The 20,486-nt window shown below is 42.3% G+C and overlaps 2 protein-coding genes across 7 annotated transcripts in view; one reads left to right on the plus strand and one right to left on the minus strand.

Annotated features, from left to right (window-relative positions):
* The window catches only part of IGSF10 (immunoglobulin superfamily member 10), a 41,260-nt gene extending 34,656 nt beyond the window's left edge, over positions 1-6,604 (plus strand). For both annotated transcript variants that reach the window (XM_067737487.1, XM_067737486.1), the window contains exon 7: positions 4,198-6,604. In XM_067737487.1, the coding sequence (XP_067593588.1) occupies positions 4,198-6,106 (1,909 nt within the window). In that variant the 3' untranslated portion in view covers positions 6,107-6,604. The remainder of the gene's footprint in view (positions 1-4,197) is intronic.
* A 1,771-nt stretch (positions 6,605-8,375) lies between these two features.
* Positions 8,376-20,486, minus strand: part of MED12L (mediator complex subunit 12L) — a 329,485-nt gene continuing 317,374 nt past the window's right edge. For all 5 annotated transcript variants that reach the window (XM_067737493.1, XM_067737492.1, XM_067737490.1 and 2 more), the window contains 2 exons: positions 12,840-12,921; positions 8,376-10,150 (listed from right to left, as the gene is read on the minus strand). In XM_067737493.1, coding sequence (XP_067593594.1) covers positions 10,098-10,150; positions 12,840-12,921 — 135 coding nt within the window. In that variant the 3' untranslated portion in view covers positions 8,376-10,097. The remainder of the gene's footprint in view (positions 10,151-12,839; positions 12,922-20,486) is intronic.

The raw sequence follows: 20,486 nt of genomic DNA on the forward strand, positions 1-20,486 counted from the left end.
TACTGGTTGTTTGGCCTGAGGCTTCCAACACTGGGCTTTGTAGGCTACTGTGTAGAGCTGGGTCTTGGTGCTGAGATGAAGAACTCTGTAGGAACTCACTCCACTGAATATTCCCTGGGGTCTGAGGTTCTCTGTTAGTCCAGTGGTTCGGACTCACAGCTCCCACTGCAGGAGCTTTGGCCCACTCCTAGGCTCGTGAACCAAGATCCTGTAAGCCACCTGGGGTGGCAAAAAAAAGAAAAATACCCCACAATAACAAAGTAAAAAATTAGACTAGGAAACTAACAGATATGTTAGGAATATAAAAATAAAAATATAGATCTATCAACAACCAGAAGGTACACCAGTACCACAATAGTGAAAAAGAGGAGGAGGGGAAAAAAAAAAAAGGCTGGAAATAGGCCTTGGCTGTGGAGGGCAGGGTCTAAGCAAGGGTGAGGTTTGGGTGGTGGGTGGGGCCAATGGTCAGGACCATGACAGGGCTGGAAAAGGCCTTGGGGGCTCTTGGAGGGGGTGGGACTTAGGCTCAAGGAACAGAAGGGGCCCAGGCATGCCCCACACCCCTGCTCTCAGAGGGCAGGGGACCTCACCTGGGAGCCCAGCAGGCCTTCTGGGCTCAAACGCCCTCTGCTCCTCTCCCACTCCTCCCAGAGGGACCCTCCCGCCTGCCTCTCCTGATCTCCCCAGCCTCAGGGTCACTGATCCTGTCTGGCCTCCACTTCACCTCCCCCTCTTAGTCCCCCTATGTCCTACCGGTTCACTTTGGGGTTCCTCCCGTCTCCTTGGGTGTCAGAGTCCCCTACCAGGGGCCAGTTGGTACCATAGTTGTGGGGAAACGCTAACTCTGCATCTTCCCATGCTGCCATCTTGACTCTGCCTCCATGTTTATTAATAGAAAATATCCATGCAAGAGAAATTATACATGAGTTTATGCTTAAAAGAATAGATTTTTTTCTAGTGTCAAACTATAAGTTGGTAACGGATATAGTTAAGGAAGTTAATTTGTGATCTTTAACTCCAAAGTAAATGTTAATTTTCAAATAAGTCATGAAAATTACCTAAATTTTAAATTGAAATTTAGATTTAAAATTTAAAAATGCTGGGTTACGAAATGTAAACTTCACAACTCACATGTTTATGCTTGTTATCTACTATATGTATACCCATTTGTAGCATCAAATATTTTCAGTAGTTTACCAGTTTTTGTATATAATAATATTGGTATGTCTGTTTAATCACCCTGCAGCACATGAGGGTGAGTCTCATTTACCCAGAGACTGCTCATTATTCTGCGTAATTCTGAATACAATTTTACTACCCATGCAGAAACCAATGCAAGAAGTGTAGAAGGCATTATACTTGTGATGGGAATAACAGATAAATTTCTAATTTTAGGTTGTAAAAACAATGTCTAAAATGTTTACTGGGCATTAGGTCAATTTTTAAGAATGGAAGAGGTGTGAAAAAATGTAAGGGAATGTCTTAAAAAGGTAATCCAAAGGAATGTCTAAAACACATTAAGCATCTTAGAATAAATCTCGACCAATAAATCTCGCCCTAGGTAGTCCAACAAATCTTTCAGAGTTTGATAGCAAAGATATTAGGTAGGCTGTTTATATTTTGTTTTGGGAAAGCACTTACAAAACACAGAAAGATTGTTCATATTTTGGAAGAGGCAACAGAGGGTGTAAGATCAGAGATGCTATCACAGGCCCACTAGAGGTACTGTCATTCTTTTCTTTCATAATGAACTACAACTTGTTTGCTAACTGAACACTTCAGTGATTATTCTGCAACTAACCCACTCAGAAAGGCAAGAATACTCTTTACTTAGATGCTTTAGATGTCAAGAGAAATTAAAAGGGCACTTCTGCTGGAAAAAAAAAAAAAGTCCTTCCTGTTGCCACTTCTTGGCTCTGTAAGTCTGAATTTATTTTAGATTCTAAAAATTAAAATTTTCATCATAACTATGCTCATCCAAGTCTATTCCACCATCAACAAAATAAGCAAAACGTTTTACTTTTTTAAAGCCTAGTTGTCAGGTGAACGTTGCCTTTTCTGAATTTTTTTTTTAACCATCTCAGACTTAACAGCACCACTGGTCTACCTCCATGACTTTAAATATGACTTACGTGACCTATGTTTCAGGACAGAATTGTGTTTCCTCTTCTTTGGAACCTTGCTTCTCATGACCTGGGGGCTTGTTACAAGAACAGAAACTCAGGCCCCATCCCAGATGGGCAGAATCAGAATCTGCATTTTAAAAAGATCCCCAGGTGAATCACATGCGCAATAAGGTCCAAGAAACACTGCTCTAAAAGACTGCAGATGCTTGCCTGTGCATTAATTTTCATAAAGAATTCCCTTTCTTTTACTCAGGGAAAACTTCCACTTTCAAAAGTAAATTTTCCCTTAAAAATATCAGTTTATAAAAGGAAACAGTTACAGTTCTCTTTTTATATATTACAACTTCCAGATGCATCAGATTTGGGAGTGAGGAAAGGTCATTTTGAGTCATTGGTTTTCAAAGGGTTGTCCTCCTACCAAGAGCGTTAGCATCGCCTGAGAACTTGAGTCCGATTCTGTGTTTTGACATGCAATCTGTGTCCTTAAAAGCTGTCCAGATGATTACAGCGCACACTCAAATTTGAGACTGTTTCGCAAACTTTAATGTTCATAAAGTCACCCGGGAAGTTTGTCAAACACTGGGTTCCCGGATCCCTGGCTAGATCTATTGGATCAGAATCTCTGAACAGTGAAACCAGGAAATATGCATCTTAAATTAGACCCCATGTAATTCCAATGCAGGTAATGAGGGAACTGCATTAAATACAAAGATTTAGAGCAGTGGTTCTTAGACTTTGCTGCACATGAGAGTCATTTGGAAAACTGAGTCCTGAGGCCAAGGTCACATTCCACACCAATTAAGTCAGAAATTCTGGAGGTGGGACCCAGGCAACAGCACTATTTTATACAAATGATTTTAATGTGCACCCGAGTTTGAGAAACAGAGCTCTTAGAAAGCATTAGGAAAGAATGATAGCAGGTGGCAGTGTAGCATGGTGAAAAGGGCAAGTTACTACGTCTGTCTAAGTATCTTTTTTTTTTTTTTGGCTGTATAGTGGGGAACTACCTAAAGATTAAAAAATGAATGCAAAGACCCTTGTAGTTTCCATTCCTTTTTCTAAGTGCATCCATTATGATGACCTTCCTTTGGTTTATATTCAAGACAAGTTCTTTCCAGGCTTGAGGGAAAAAAAAAAAAAAAAGAATATCAGCACTTGTAAGTTGTCCTACAACAAATACTCTTCCTACTTATGGTATGTTTTCTTGAAGGTAAAAAATGACTTGAGGCTGTTTGACTGGCTTAGCAGTTATGCTATGAAAGGCCATCCACGCTTTTCTCTCTCGTTTCTCCCACCTGCTTAGCTCATGTTGCCAAAGAACTTGGAAGAAAAACTTGTACGGAGATTTCCACCTATGGGTGTTTTTGATTGCGTTTTTAGCAGTTACTCAGTTTCCACTGGTCTTTTTGAAAAACTAGATTTGGTTTTACCAGGAAAGATCTGCCACCTGATGGTTCAGTGTGGTAATAGCAGGCTGTGTAGTGGCTTCAGAGAGAAAAATGGTCTTCACGGAGTTCAACATAATGCAGAGAGAGACCAGAGTCACGGTACAGCTGCCTGCAGAGACGGATGCTTTAGTAAGCTTCTAATGTGTCTTACCTTGGCATTTTCTCTCTTTATAAAAAAAAGTAAAACTCATTTTCTAACCAAATAACTGATTACTAATATCTCTTTAAAAAGGAAAACCTGGTATCTTTTCTGAGCAAGTAAATTTGTATGAAAGTTGTTCTTTACTGACGTATATCACAAAATGATCATTTGATGTGTAAAGTGGTCAAGACCGTCATGGGTCTAGGAAACTGGTATTTCTAATATTCTCGTCACCATGAAAATTCTTGTTAATTGAAATGCAGAGGAGATTCATTTGAAGTCCATCTAAGACATAGTGCTTGTCTGCACTAAATCATATCTGTGCAGCTAATTTCATCTTTCAGAATAGCTTAAAAGACAGTGATTTTAATTCCATTGCAACAGTTTAAGAAAATGTCCATAAAGCTAATCCTGTGTAAGTAAGTCAGTCTTCCACCCCTTGTTAGTACCTGCATACTCAATCCGTCTCTTCTTTCCTCAGAATGGGCAGCCGCATCCAAGTCTACCCAAATGGATCCCTGTTTATTGGATCAGTGACAGAAAAAGACGGTGGAGACTACTTGTGTGTGGCGAGAAACAAGATGGGGGACGATCTGACCCTGATGCACGTCAGCCTAAGACGGAAACCTGCCAAAATTGACCACAAGCAACATTTTAAAAGGCAGGTTTTTCACGGGAAAGACTTCCAAGTCGATTGCATGGCTTCCGGCTCACCAGTGCCCGAGATATCCTGGAGTCTGCCTGATGGGACGATGATAAATAACGCCATGCAGGCCGACGACAGTGGCCACGGCACCAGGAGGTTCACCCTCTTCGACAATGGAACCTTATACTTCAACAGAGTCGGGACGGCAGAGGAAGGAGATTACACTTGCCATGCCCAGAACACTCTAGGGAAGGATGAAATGAAAGTCCACCTAACAGTCATAACAGCCGCCCCACGGATCCGGCAGGGTTACAAGACCAACGCGAGAGTCAAGGCTGGAGACACAGCTGTGCTTGACTGTGAGGTCACTGGGGAACCCAAGCCAAAAGTATTTTGGTTGCTGCCTTCCAACGACATGGTTTCATTCTCTAAGGACAGGTACGCATTTCATGCCAACGGGTCTTTGTCTATCAACAGAGTGAAACTGCTCGATTCCGGAGAGTACGTATGTGTGGCACGAAATCCCAGTGGGGATGACACCAAAATGTACAAACTGGACGTTGTCTCCAAACCTCCATTAATCAATGGTCTGTATGCAGATAAAAGCACCATTAAAGCCACGGCGGTGAGGCATTCCAAAAAACACTTCGACTGCAGAGCCGCAGGGACGCCGTCTCCTCACATCATGTGGATCATGCCAGACAATATTTTCCTCACAGTTCCGTACTACGGAAGCAGAATCACAGTCTATAAAAATGGAACCCTGGAAATCAGGAATGTGAGGCTTTCAGATGCAGCCAATTTTACCTGTGTGGCTCGGAATGAAGGAGGAGAGAGTGTGCTGGTGGTACAGTTAGAAGTCCTGGAAATGCTGAGAAGACCGACATTCAGAAATCCACATAATGAAAAAACCATTGCCCAGCTTGGAAAGTCCACAGCATTGAATTGCTCTGTTGATGGAAACCCACCACCTGAAATAATCTGGATTTTACCAAATGGCACACAATTTCCCAATGGACAAAACAATTCTCAGTATCTAATAGCAAGTAACGGCTCTTTTATCATTTCTAAAATGACCCGGGACGATACAGGAAAATATCGGTGTGCAGCAAGAAATAAAGTTGGCTATATTGAGAAATTAATTGTATTAGAAATTGGCCAAAAGCCAGTGATTGTCACTTATGCGCGAGGAACAGTTTACAGTATCAGTGGAGACACTCTATCGTTGCACTGTGTCTCTGATGGAAGCCCTAAGCCACGTATCAAATGGACTGTGCCAAGTGGTTACGTAATAGACGGGCCTCAGATCAGTGGAAAATACATACTGCATGAAAACGGCACCTTGGTCATCAAAGAGGCAACAGCTTACGACAGAGGAAGCTACGTTTGTAAGGCTCAAAACAGTATTGGCCATGCACTGATTACTGTTCCAGTAATGGTTGTGGCCTACCCTCCCCGAATTACAAATCGCCTACCCAGGAACGTCCTCGCAAGGACAGGCGTGGCTGTTCAGCTCCGCTGTGTGGCCCTGGGAGTCCCCAAGCCAGAAATCACATGGGAGATGCCTGACCACTCCCTGTTCTCAGGGGCACACGAAGGGAGGACACGTGGAATTCAACGTTTTCACCCACAAGGTACCCTAGTCATTCAGAATCCTCAAACCTCAGATTCTGGGATATACAGATGCACAGCAAAGAATCCACTTGGAAGTGATTACGCAACAACTTACATCCAAGTAATCTGACAGAAAATAAAACTACCTGAACAAAGTCAACATCTGGACAGAATTTACTTTTTGGAAGAAGTTTAATCAAAGGCAGCCATAGGCATGTAAATGAATTTGAATACACTTACAATATTAAATTTATAATAGACATGCAAAAAAAAGGACTTGTAAATAAATGCATTATGAACTGATACTGATTTTTTTTATAATGGATCTCAAAACAAACTTTTAACTTAAGGCACTTTTATTTTGCCAACAAATAACAATGAACATTAAGAGAAAACGATCGACCATAAAATAACAAGTGGATAATGTACCTGAATTCTTCATTAAAGAATGGACTTTTTTCCTTTCATTACCATTTGCCTAGTGTCCACCTTCTATTAATCAATGTTACAAGCATGGCGCTGAGGACAGACACAATGGAAAAGATGATTAAATTTGCGGTCGATGTAAATTTGCCATCCTGATGTATAAATACTGTGGTCAGTTTATAAATATTTTACTAAAACCCACAGAAAATAAGCGCTGAACTGTTTTATGATTCACCATTTTGTGCACTGAAAATTTTCACTGATGGGGAATAGAAAAAAAAGTTTTAATAACTGCATTTAAAAATAAATGCAGGCTGAATTTCCACTTGTAAGAAAGCAACTTAACACCTGCACATCATAAAACGTGAAAAGGGGGTTGATTACATCTATCCCAAATAAAACCATTAAAAAGTTTTTAAAATACACAAACTTCTTTATAACTTCAAAATCTAGCTCAGGCACCCCTGGTTTGGAACTGTTTGTTTATAAGGAAAAATTTTCTTAGGAGGAATCATTGCTCTATGAGCGTCTATTCTATAAGGTAATAATCCTTCGTGACAGGGAAATGTTTGGGAAAATCTAGACCGAATACATATAATGGAGTTTCACTGTAGTTAAAATTTGATCAACCCTATACAAAATGTTGCTTTTTGTAATTCACTGAATTTATTTATATTACATGCTTAATTCAACCTGAATTAATTTAAGGGACAATATGATTCAGCTTTTCTAACTCTAGAGGCTAGGATTTTCCAGTGTAATTTCTCCAGCATCTATTCAAATACTTGCTTATTATTTAAGAAGACTTATAGGAGACTTAATAAATGAAAAAGAAGAAAATGCCATAGGTCTTGCTCAGATAGCTCAGCACACAAAACCGAGAACTACATTTTTCCCTGTCAATCAGTTGAGATGGGGGTGGGGGGGGGACTCACTTCATTTTGTTTTCATCACACCAACTTTCAGCTTGCCCCACCTAAAGAGGTGACCTGATTCCTACGTTCTTTGATGTTGGTATCCTGTGGCCATAAGCGGTCAAGGGCTACTCGTTCTAACAGTGATCTCATTCTACTTCCGGACCAAGAGGAATTAAAAAAAAGAGGACAAATGTAACCCTACTAGGAAGAAGCCTACTATGTAAACAGGCATATCTAAGGGCTTCTTATGTCCAACTCCATTCTATTTCAAAGTCTTTAAGGGGAACTGGGGTCTCCATCTTATCCTAAGATAATTTCCTCTTTGTCTCACCAAGCAAATTACCAGGTTCTGCCGAAGGACAGGGCTTTCCTTTGTGATCATTTCAAGACAAATCAATGCATATTCTAAAAAAGAAAAAGAAAACTCTCAGGAGAGAGGATTAAATGGGAGGAAATATGATAAGAATAGATTGAAAATTCCAGTTTCTCTCTGTATAGGACACAGGGGAAAACCAGTTCTAGGTTTTTCCTCAACTCTCTGTAGAATCGTCGAATTATAGGGCCTTACCATATCTTAGCTTTCCCACCGGAAAAAAAAAGGAGACGACAGCAACAAAAAGCTATGTCCCACAGCTTTCAAGTGCAAAATGATTAATAATTTCACTAACTTCTGCAAAATATAAAGTGCATACAAATGCTATGCAATTATAACACTCATTCTTGAAACAGTCTTACTTCTGTTTGCAATACTGAGCTACAAATATATATGGTTCAAACTGAAAAGTGGCATTTTAAACACCCGTAATTCTTGAGAAGAAGTAAAACAACAATCAGGACAGAACATGACTGGTACACACTAGGCATGACATTCACATTTCAGTTGTTTTGCCAAGGCAGTCATTATATGACAGATTACTTTGAAGAAAAAATAACTTCATGAGCTCTAAGTATGACTCTCAAGAGGGAAAAAAACCAAAAACCAAAAGAAAAACCCTGATATACAAAACCAGCTGAAATGTCAAGATTCATCTTCTGAAAGCAGATAGAACATGTTAATTTAGTGAAAAGAATGGTCTTTAATGTTTTGGCAAAGTCTTTTCCAGCCCAGAGTAAACATGAAATGAGCGGGCTGGAGCGAAATCGTTTCACAGTGTACAAAGCAGTTCACATGGATGCTGCCACAGCAAAGTAAGCGGACACGTATTTGAGGTCATTTGCATGAGTCAAATTTTGCAATGAGTAACTCACCTGGGAAGATATAAATTATTTATATAATGATTTGCAAAGGAAATGATCTACTAAAGTTGTACCAGCTACATTTAAAAAAAGTACTTCTACATGGTTTGCTCATTATAGACGAATCTATTCACAGTATGCTCGACTATGTTACATGTAAATTCACATGGCAAAAGAAAGTGAATTAACACAGAACATGGGAAAATATCCCCCACATGTGTTAAAATGCCCTGCAATTTTCACATTCAAAATTTTATGCATCTAAATCTAAAAAAATATTATATGGAATACTCTTAAGTTACACAAACTGATAATAATTTACTGTATTTTTCACTCTAATAGGAGCAAATTACCACATACTTGAACAAAGTTAAAATAGTTACTATTTCTTTATAATAAATTTGATGTATAATTTACTTTACTTGTGCTTTTTGCACCAATTTATAAATACAGTATATGCAATACACAACCAAGACAGACACCAACATTAATAGTTAAATTCAAAATAGCAAATACTTACCATACAAAATAAACAGCAAATACATCTCTTAGGAAAACCAGAGCCCCCCTCGACTTGGGGGCCAGATTCTCTGGAAACCATGTCAAGTTTGAGCACTGTGGAATCTCAGGCCAGCTGCGAGATTTTTTTCTCAAGTTGGCATAAGGTTCAGGAGAACCAAAACTGGACAGAGTCATTTTTGCCAAATCTGGCAAATAATTGGAACAATTCCACTGTGGTTCGTTCCGGCCTTTAGAATTTACATGTTGTACCTTCACAAAGACTCTGGTCAATGATCTCGCCACTGAAAACAAATTTAGTAGTACAGCTACTTCTAACAGGCTTCCACGTACCTTAGGGTGGCTCTCACAGAAGCCTTGGTTTAAGTTCTTGGTCTAAGAAGTTTAAGTACTAAGCAACAATCTGTTTCAGCACCTTTTGACCACAACAAAAGCAAAGAAAAATCCTACATAAATAAGAACAAAGTTCATAAAGTGCTTAAGAAATTACAAACATTTCAAATTAGAGCGATGCAAATAAATGTCCATTTTGCCACCAAAGGTGAATGCAGAATAAATGGGTCGCTTTCCTGTCAAGATCTGACATGCCTTTCAAATCAGTAGTTTGGTCCGGCACAGTGTGCAAAAAAAAAACCCAAAACAAAAAAAAAACCCCAAAAACCAAACTTCATCATTAATGAGTACATAAATATTTAAAATCCACCATAATCCATTCTTTCTATAACTACGAGATTCAATAAAAGCACCAATTTCAAAAGGTCTGCTACCAAACTCTTCCTGGCGTAGGCCCACATGATCCACATTTTTAAACCTACTTTCTAATTGAATGAAACAAACCCAAACCACACCTTTTCCTTTACATTTTGTTTAAACGCCTTTGTATGAAATGTAGCGTAAAATATAGGAAAACGCCAAAGAAATGAAAGAACAAAGGGACATTTCTAAAGGTGACTAATGCATTAAATGTGATTTTCTATTTTTCAGTGCAAACAAAAAACTTCATGTCTTTGTCCTCTTCCAGACTCAGAAGTGGGAAGGATGCCCGTAGGGCGTCACTCCTTGCTGTGGCTGGTTACCTAATGAGAAAAAGAAAATCCAATAAAATTGCAGACGCAAAATTATGCCACAGATCGGTGGCACGCTCTTGTCACTGTTCCTCTATTCCTGAGGCTGGCACTGAAAGCAGACTGACTGGTCAGGAAGTATAACACTAGCCCAGACACCTGTGCGGCCAAGGTCTTAATACCACTGCTCGATTCATTCTGCAGAGGGGCCACCTCTACATCAGAGTCCCACAACGGCCAGCAAGAGGTCTTGGGAAGGTCATTGGCCCGTCAAAAGTCTGTATCCCTGAGCTAACAAACATCTCAATACTAACAGAAAAAAGGACTGTAAGTATCATAAAACATGAAAAGATCTGGAAACTTCATAAAAGCACATCAGAGATTCTACTTTAACACTGATGTTATAATAGGTGAGAGGGAAGTAGCTTGAAAGGGGCAATTTTCTGCAAATGGCCATGGATAGATACATCAGAGAGAACCGTGCAAGAGTGTATGCATGGGAGAGAGAGGCTGTGTGTGTGACGCGAGGGTGTGCCTGTGCACGTGTGTCTATGTGCACACCTGGACAAATAAAGAACAGTGAGTAGGTTCAAAACAATGACACAGGCTTAGAAATAGCTACTGCCTGCACAACTCTGGTGGGACTATTCAAATCCAAAGGCCCCATTCACACGGATTATGGCAGAAATGCAGCCGGCTGGAGCTGTGCAGTGGGCAGCTCAGCTTAGTTGCCCTTATTCAACAAAGGAGGCCGGCATCACTGCTCATGTCAGGCATCAGACTATATGTTGTGGTTAAGAGGTGGGCTCTGGAAGGAGACAGTCTGAGTTTTAGTCCCAGCTGCTAGCCGAGTAACCTTGGGCAAACGGGAAAATGTCCCTGTTCTTAGTTGTTTCCTCATCTGTAACACGGGAAGAGCAATAATACCTCGGCCCACGAGGTGGTTTAGGAAATCAAGTGAATACATGTAAAGTCATGGGTCCAAGAAAGTGCTCCAGAAATGCTGGCCAAAAATTCACTGGTCCAAGAAAGTGCTCCAGAAATGATGGCAACCCCCGCCCCCCGCAAAAAAAAACAACAACAAAAAAACCTGCATTCTGTGAGCCCTTGGAAATAGGAACCAAGAGTATGCTCCCCAGATAGGCGCTACTCCATAAAAATCGTAGGTACATACCTCCAATCACTAGAAAAAAAAATTAAAATATAACATGTTGTCTCTACCTTAAAATTATATTCTCTCTTTAGCCATGCAAAAATATGAACTCTGGGGACTTCCCTGGTGGCACAGTGGTTAAGAATCCGCCTGCCAGTGCAGGGAACACGGGTTTGAGCCCCGGTCCGGGAAGATCCCACATGCCGCGGAGCAACTAAGCCCGTGCGCCACAACTACTGAAGCCTGCGCGCCTAGAGCCCGTGCACCACAACGAAGAGTAGCCCCCGCTCGCCGCAGCTAGAGAAGCCCCGCGTGCAGCAGTGAAGGCCCAGTGCAGCCAAATATAAAAAAATTAAAAATGTGAACTCTGAAGCTGATGAAACACAGTGAAATTTTAACCACACGTGTGTTTAACAGACCACACCGACTGAACAGTTCTTGGAAAAGACTGACGTGACTTAACTGAGGGAAATATTTTTAAAGGAAAACAACAACAAGGACAACAACAACAGACCTTGGTTATGCCCTCGGAGAGACACAGGGCATAAGAGAGGTGTTCCCTCTGCCCAGGAAAACACACGGACAGCAGCAGGCAGGAGATTAAGACTAGAGCCAAGCTGCCCCTCCCTCTCAGTCATAAACTGACCCTGTTCCCTACCATCTTCCACCAGAGCCACACCACTGCCTTCAGAACTCGCTGCTCATCGCTCTGTACCTCAGAAGCACAGAATCGAGAAATTGCTAGTCTCCCTGCTTGCTGTATGGACGAAACACTGCGTGACCCAGATAACGGTGACAGAGTCGGCAGCAGAATTCAGGTCTCCTGACTTCCAGGCCAATATTCTCTGCATCACAGGGGCCTCGCTCCCACTTCTAAAAGAGTTTGCCCACCCCGTGACTCCAGCGCAGGGCGACTGGATTCATGGGAGCAGGCTGCTGGCACTGGGATGAGGTCCGATGAAATGGGCTGTCGGCATGCGCTCTAGAAAGGTAGCACGCCAGCACGGCAGCAAGATGAACTGGGGAGAAACACTGTCCTGCGATGCCGCCTGCCACGTTCCAGGTCTGGATTTCTCTTAGCCGCTATCAGGAAGGGCAGGGTGGTGCCGTGGTAAGAGCAGCCACGGCCCTAGTGACCAGGGGACAGGTCTGGTGCTGGCCTCTCCATATCCGAGTCTTGGGGGCAGGGGGGCACCTATCCCGTCCCATCGTACACTGGAGGGTATCAGCCGAGTTGCTCTCTGGGCCATCTAGCTTTATCAGAAAAGCACCTGCCGTCCCACCGGGCCCCCAGCTGGAAAGAAATATTCCCAGATTCGAAGAGAAGCAACAGGAAAACATCCTCGCTGAACTCAAGGAAAAGACTGGGGCTTTCCCGGAAAAGAAGCATTCAGACCAACACCAACAAAATGAGAACGGCCTGGACTTAAAATGAACACGAGAACAGCACCAAGGAAGACAGTTTTTGAGGAGCTGCCACCTGTGTTTTGCTCACTGGCTTGTTTTTCACGTCCTGGGGGCCATCTGTTCCTGACGGAGGGTACTTACTGGAAAGCTGCTTCTGGAGCTGCCGCACCAGAGCGGCCGTCTGCTGCTGTTGCTGGGTCTGCTGCAAGCCTTGCCTGGGAAACTGTAATCCAGAGAAAGGAGGGAACTCAGCGCTCAGCACAGACGGGAGCAGAAGGTCTGCAGCGCGCTTTGAAGCCCTGCGCAGGACCACGCCCAGTGCGCCGACACTGATCTTCAGCCAACCCTGGTCGACACCTGGGCGTAACCTGAAAGTGCCCCATCCATTCCAGAACCCATCTCCGGGGGGTGACCTAGCCTTTGCTGAGAAAGCCCTGACGAAGGAGCCCAGCCGCGCCCAGTGGTTCACACATTCTTGTTACCTCAGCCTTCACCAGCTGGCTAGTTAGTATCGCCATGTTACAAACCATTTGCATCAGCAAACTGAAAGCTGTCTGGTGGGAGGATTGGGCCAAGCACCACAGGCCTGGCCCTGGGCGAATGGAGACAAGAGCGTGGTGAGCAGCGCAGGGGCCTGGACTCATCTGGGACTGTGCCCTCCTGCCTGATGGAGGATGAAGGTCGGGCGGGGGCGAGCCCAGGGAGGCAGCAAGGACCACACGTTAAGGCGGTGCTGCCTTCCAGGGTCGTACACGTGCCGGCATAATATGAGGGCCCAAGGGCCCTGGTTCTAGCCATTAAGTTGATACAGGAAATCGAGGTGGTTACTCCAAAGAGCGGAAAAAGAACCTATTTGGCGGAAACAAAATTACCTTTGATTAAAATCATTCATGGTGCTGATTCACCTTTTCCTTGACCTTCAAATTGCAGACTGTCACTCTGTTCTTCCTTTTCGTTTTTCCTTTCTGTCCCTCCCCACCTTCTTTCCCCCTGGCTTATCACTGTCGTAGCAAAGGATGTGTTCTGATGCAAGGGTATCTTAATCAGATACACATCGGAATGAATTAACTTACCTCCATAGGCCCATCCCCTACCCACCTGGGTATGGAGTGCCGGCCCCCTGGCCTCCTGGCCTCTAGTGAGGGCAGGGGCACTCCCAAGATTGCAGGACAGGAGCAGAGTGAAGTCGGGAGGGAGCAGAATAAAGTTTTGGGTTTGTTTTTTTTTTGCCAATTTCCTTCCTACTGGGTCTGCGCTGGTGGAACGCATCTCACCCTGGGATGGCCATGGTGCCTGTCAGCGGCCCTCTCTGTTTCTTTCCTTCTTGCCCCTCTGGGACCTGGGGGTAGTAACTGCTTCCAGCCCCGGCTGTTTCGTCCTCCTTAGTGTCCTTTAACCCTGCCCATACCTCTATAAATAGTCTTTTAAAAACTCAATTACCCAATATGAGTGCAATATCTATTTCCTACTCAGAGCTTGCCAATATGGTTGAAAATAGCCCAGGACCGTAGTTAGGGTTGCCAGATTTAGCAAATGAAAATACAGAGTGTCCTTAAATGTGAATTTCAGATAAACGATAAATAATTTTTTGGTTCTAAGTGTGTCCCAAATACTGCGTAGGACAAACACTGCATCTGGTGTAGGTATGTCCCGTGCAATATTTGGTACATAATTCTACTAAAGAGTTAATCGTTGTTCACCTGCACCTCAAACTAATTGTGAGTCCTGTATTTTATTTGGCAATCCTAAATTAGAAGGCATTGCCGGGTTAATTCTTTTAAAACCGAGTATTTGGCATGACCACTGGCTCTCAACTATTTATCTCCCATTAGACTATGGGTGACTGCGGACAGACTTGGGCTTATTCCCTTATGTAGCCCTAGTATCCAGCTTTCCAGGCACATAGTAGGTGCTCAATAAAAATGAAAAGAATCACAAATTCTAAAGTGCCTTCAATTTCCAAATAACAAGGAATGTACACTGCCACCAAAGTTACTATTTTCCCTGATACAAAGCAGGAAAATAGCACTTTTCTTTTTTTTTTCCTATTGCCCAACTCAAGAGGAAAAAAGAAAACAAAAACTCATCTTTCATTGATGTGGAAATGTTAGTAAAATAAGAAGAGCTTTCTTTCCTATTCAGGGGTTTCCACACTTATTTGGAAATATCACCCTATTTTTTTTTAACATCTTTATTGTAGTATAATTGCTTTACAATGGTGTGTTAGTGTCTGCTTTATAACAAAGTTAATCAGCTATACATATACATATATCCCCATATCTCCTCCCTCTTGCGTCTCCCTCCCACCCCTCTAGGCGGTCACAAAGCACCGAGCTGATCTCCCTGTGCTATGCGGCTACTTCCCACTAGCTATATCTATTTTACATTTGGTAGTGAATATATAAGTCCATGCCACTCTCTCACTTCGTCTGAGCTTACCCTTCCCCCTCCCCACGTCCTCAAGTCCATTCTCTACATCTGTCTCTTTATTCCTGTCCTGCCCCTAGGTTCTTCATACCCATTTTTTTTCTTTTTTTTAGATTCCATATATATGTGTGTTAGCATACAGTATTTGTTTTTCTCTTTCTGACTTACTTCACTCTGTATGACAGACTCTGGGTCCATCCACCTCATTACAAATAGCTCAGTTTTGTTTCTTTTTATGGCTGAGTAATATTCCATTGTATATATCTTTATGTATATATCTATATATATATCTTTATGTATATATCTATATATATATCTTTATCGATTCATCCTATGACGGACGCTTAGGTTGTTTCCATCTCCGGGCTATTGTAAATAGAGCTGCAGTGAACATTTTGGTACATGACTCTTTTTGAATTATGGTTTTCTCAGGGTATATGCCCAGTAGTGGGATTGCTGGGTCATATGGTAGTTCAATTTGTAGTTTTTTAAGGAACCTCCATACTTTTCTCCATAGCGGCTGAACCAATTCACATTCCCACCAGCAGGGCAAGAGTGTTCCCTTTTCTCCACACACTCTCCAGCATTTATTGTTTCTAGATTTTTTGATGATGGCCATTCTGACTGGTGTGAGGTGATAGCTCATTATAGTTTTGATTTGCATTTCTCTAATGATTAGTGATGTCGAGCATTCTTTCATGGGTTTGTTGGCAGTCTGTATGGAAATATCACCTTACTTATTTAACAAAACCTAATACGGTGCTAGGTACTAGGCAATGTTCTAGACATTATAGGTATACATTAGCCCATTTAATCCTGACGTGGTAAGACCCATCCTAAGTCTCTCATCTGAAGTCCTTGGGGCAGATGTGTTTTGGAATTCAGTGCCTATCTGACTTAACTATGAAACATTCATAATACACAGACTAATCAAGGTCTACAAAGTACTCCATAATCAAATATACTAATTTCTGCAGGAAAATACACAAATAGTCCGATCAGGTAAAACAAATGAAGAGAGCTTCAAGTACATTCAGGTGAGCTTTTCCTACCAAAGGAATTCAGGTCAGGTTTGCCTGTTCAGTGAAATTTCAAAGAAAATTTCCATTTTTAGAGGTGTCTGAATTTCGGAAATAAATATAAGGGATCGTGAACCTTTACTGCTGTTATTCTCACTTTCTGATGAAGAAACTGAGGCTCTGAGGGCTTCTGTCACTTGCCCATGATCCCTGTTTTAAGTACTGGGGCTGGAATTCAGACAGCTTTCTGGAGTCAGAGCTCAATAACCATGATCCAGTGCTATCCTTAGTTAGAACTTTTAGCTTCCAAATATTAATTTATTTGAAAATAATCAGATTTTCTAAATGGTTGGCTGCAAAGGCATCTAATCTTATCAGCTGATTAAAGGTACACAGTACATAAATATTTAACATTTATTTATTCAACAAATACTTAGCTGCCTTCTTTATGTTCATTTAAAGTCTGCTTCAAACAGAGTAATTTATAGAACAGGACACTGTAGTGATCTTGTCAGATTCCTTATTTTGAGGAGTCAAGGTGGTAGCTAGGTGTCCGGGGAAGCTTGTGTGTGTGTGTGATGGGGGGTGGCGAGGGGAGTGATGGGTGGTCTGCTGGATGGCCTTAAGACATAGTGTGCCTGGGGGACCCCAAGAGTCTACTGGGGTATCTGCAAGGTCAAAACCATTTTCACAGTAATATTAAGGCAGTATTTACTTTTTTCACTTTCATTCTCTCGGTTGTATACAATGCAGTTTTCCAGCTGCTACACAGTGTGTGACGTTGCAACAAACTGAATGTCTTCTATTAACTCAGATGTCAAAGAAAGCTTCGAAAATGTAAAACAATGTCATTCTTCTAAGTTTTCATTTTGATAAATAGGCCTACTTTTCATAAAAATTTTATTTCTGGTAATATGTAATGAGTGGCTAAGGAATCATAAAGCCACCAGGGGAAATGTTAAGAGTCATCCTCCTAGGGTCCTCCAAGGCTGCTCCAGCACATTTGCCCCTGAATTAGAATTTCTGGGGCAAATGTGCTGGGAACCTGTATTTTTAAATGGTTCCCCCCCCACTGGTCTGATGCTTGGCTAGATTCTGGAATCATCCCTGTTGTTGCAGTTGAAACTTTTAATTTACCAAAACAGGTCAATAAATAGGTCAACTGAGGTTTACTAGAGGCCCGAAAAAACACAATCTGTGTATACTGAACCTTCGCCGCGTAAGTGTGATAAATGAAGAGGGAACGAGTTTTCTGGACCCCCTCCATATAGGAGATGGTCCCAGTTTCTCTTACCCCTGCACCTTTGCAGATGTTAATCCCTCCTCCTAGAATACTGTTCCTTCCCCTTAATCCTACCCTACCCACTCCTAAAAATCTTACTCCTTCAAAGATCAGCTTAAGCACTCAGTGACTCCCTCAGGCATCTGAAGAGTGAATCACTGCACCCTCAGCACTGTGTAGATGCCTTTCTTGTGAACTATGGCATAACAGGACAATTGCCTCTCTCTCTCTAGGGTTCTGTGTTTTGAGCTTCTCGGAGGCAGGAGCTGTCCCGGGCTTCAGCTGCAAGCACAAAACACAGAGCTCAGTAACGTCAGTCACACACCAGCCAAGGTGGCACAGTCGCTCTCCAGCCAACCATTCTCTGCTGAACTGAAAAAGTAATTTAAAAATGTATTTGATGTATTTTGACCAGTCCCTGTTGTGACAACACATTTATTCAAGAACACTTAACTTTTCTACTCAATCATTACTAAGGTAAAAATGCATCACTAACGGATAATTTCTATTTAAATAAATGTCACTGAATCTTTTTTGTCTCCGAATAGCTGACTTACGGGGGCTCATCCGTTTCAGCAGCAGAAGCAGACGCTGACTAATCATGACCAGCAGCAGCAGGGCTGATTCAGTTAGTGATGGACGTTTAGCTGCCTCAGAGCCCCTGTAGACATCTCACCCTCTGAACTGTGTTTTCCTTTGCATATGGATAATGGGTGGGGTTTTCTTCCTTCACTGCCGTGACATCCAACAAACGAGTTATCCAAATCCAGGTACTTTTCCGGATTCCAGGGACACCAAAGTGAGTAAACACAGTCCTTGCCTCCTGCCGCTGTGTCCTGACACCTGTGACTGCACCATCAGTAAGCAAAGGAACAAAGTACCAAGGCAACGTTTAGTTTAAACCCGCACTGCCGACTGACAGGATCCACAGACAGATCCGCCTTCCTCTGATGGACAGAACACAAATCTTCATCCATATCGGCTTTAGCACAATAGACTGTAGCACTGCCCAGGCCCCTCCACTGGGGGCCTGGACAGAAGGACACGTGCTCCGGAGGGCACACTCAGAGGGGACCAGCAGCTGGTGCATTTCAGAGTATTTAGTATGCATTCATTTGCAAGTTAACTAGCAACTTCAACTGAGCCTTTTTTGATCTGCACATGGTATTTAGTGGGGGGAAAAAAAAAATTGAAAGTATCTGGCCTGTTACCACAAATCTCCCAAGAACGTCTTCCCCAACCTCCTTCCATAAATACTATGTCTCTTTTCTCTTCAAAAAAGAAAAAAAAAAATTCCAAATTCATGCAAAGGAAGGCAACCTGGCTCGATAAAGTTCTATGGACCGAATTTCTTCCATTTGCAAAGGAGAATAAGATTTTCTGGCTAATTCTGAATTCCAGAGGCATCCTGAAAAATTTCTCAATTTCTCTGACTGGAACATATGAATTCCTTGAGGAAGATTATATGACAATTCTACCCCACCTTTGACTAAAAGTTAATGCAATTATTTAAGTAACTACTGCTGCTAATTATGCAAATTTTTAAAAGTATATGTTCAATATAATATGATACTGACACAAGGATCAGTCAATTTAAAGAGCCAACTTTCTAAAGCTTTCTGTTAGCATGTTTTCCAGGTCACCCAACTAGGGCACCCTAAGTTTACGATGAAAAGATATGACAGAGCAGGATGGTGTAAACATTATTTTCTTAAAAGCTGGAAGCAGCTTTAAAGAAAAAATCGTGGCCTGCTAACATAGTTGAGTCAATTTAATCATAACAACTCATGAGCTTTAAAAGTATTTTTCAAGTCAAGAACCATAATTTAGACCAAAGCTAAAGCTAGAGATGTCAAATATAATTCTCCAGCAAGGGCACCCATTCTCTTTCCAGATGCTCTTCCTTCACAGAAGATAAGTGACTTAAGTAAGCAAATGACAACTCCAGATTTAATTTGGAAGCACGGGCTTTTCTTACACTTCCTTTTTCTTCACAGAAAAGTTCTGTTTTCTTGATGACCCTTTCTGAAAAAGCACTAGCTTCTGTTCTAAGTTAGTTTTGTCACTTAGGATCACACTTTTCATAGCAGTGACCAACCTGCCTATAGGGGTGTTGATGACCACTGTCCCACAAGGCCCAGCTGCTGTTGTCAACAAGGAAACAGACTGACAAGGGACTAGTCAAAAAGCAGTGAATCAACTGCAAATGGCTTTCGAGGTCCCCTGCATTCAACCTCCTCCTCCAAAGCTTCCCAAACTTCTCATATTTCTCTTGACCTCTGTTACGTGTTAAATTATGTCCCCCCCTCAAAAAAAAAAAAAAAGATATGTTGGTGTCCTAACTGTCAGTACCTCAGAAAGTGACTTTATTTGGAGATAGTCTGTACAGAGATAGTCAACTTAAAGTGAGGTCACTAGGGTGAGACCTGATGACTGGTGTGCTCATAAAAAAAGGGAAATTTGGACACAAACACATATACAGCGAGAATGTCAGGAGAGGATGATAGGAAAGATCCGGTGGTGTGTCTACGAGCTGAGGAGTGCCAGAGATTGCCAGTAGACCACCAGAAGCTAGGGGAGAGGTATGGCTCAGGGCTCTCAGAAGAAAGCAGCTCTGCTGACACCCAGATCTTGGACTTCCAGCCTCCACAACTGTGAGACCATACATTTCTGATTGTTTAAGCCACACACTTTGTGGGACCTCGTTACGGCAGCCCTGGCAAACAAATACAACCTCACTAATGCTTCTACTACTTTCCATCTGACAGCTTCCGATGATTCTAAGCCATCTGGTGGCAGGAAGCAAGCCTGGCATGTCATCGCTGTGCTCCATGACCTTGGGCAGAGGGCCAGCCTCCACTGTACATACTGAGTAAGCACTTGTCAACTTGTGGATGTCGCCAGATAGCAGGAGGGCAAGTCATGAGGAAGGTGGTGGCTGTGTTAGCACCATCCCTCCTCCCTTGAGACTTCAAGAAGGGCAGCTGTGAATGAATCAGAACTGGCATCTCTTCAACAGCTGGCTCACCACTCCAGTCTCCAGCAAAGAAACAAACAGAG

The sequence above is a fragment of the Pseudorca crassidens genome, chromosome 5 (assembly GCF_039906515.1).
Source record: "Pseudorca crassidens isolate mPseCra1 chromosome 5, mPseCra1.hap1, whole genome shotgun sequence".
Classification (NCBI taxonomy): Eukaryota; Metazoa; Chordata; class Mammalia; order Artiodactyla; family Delphinidae; genus Pseudorca; species Pseudorca crassidens.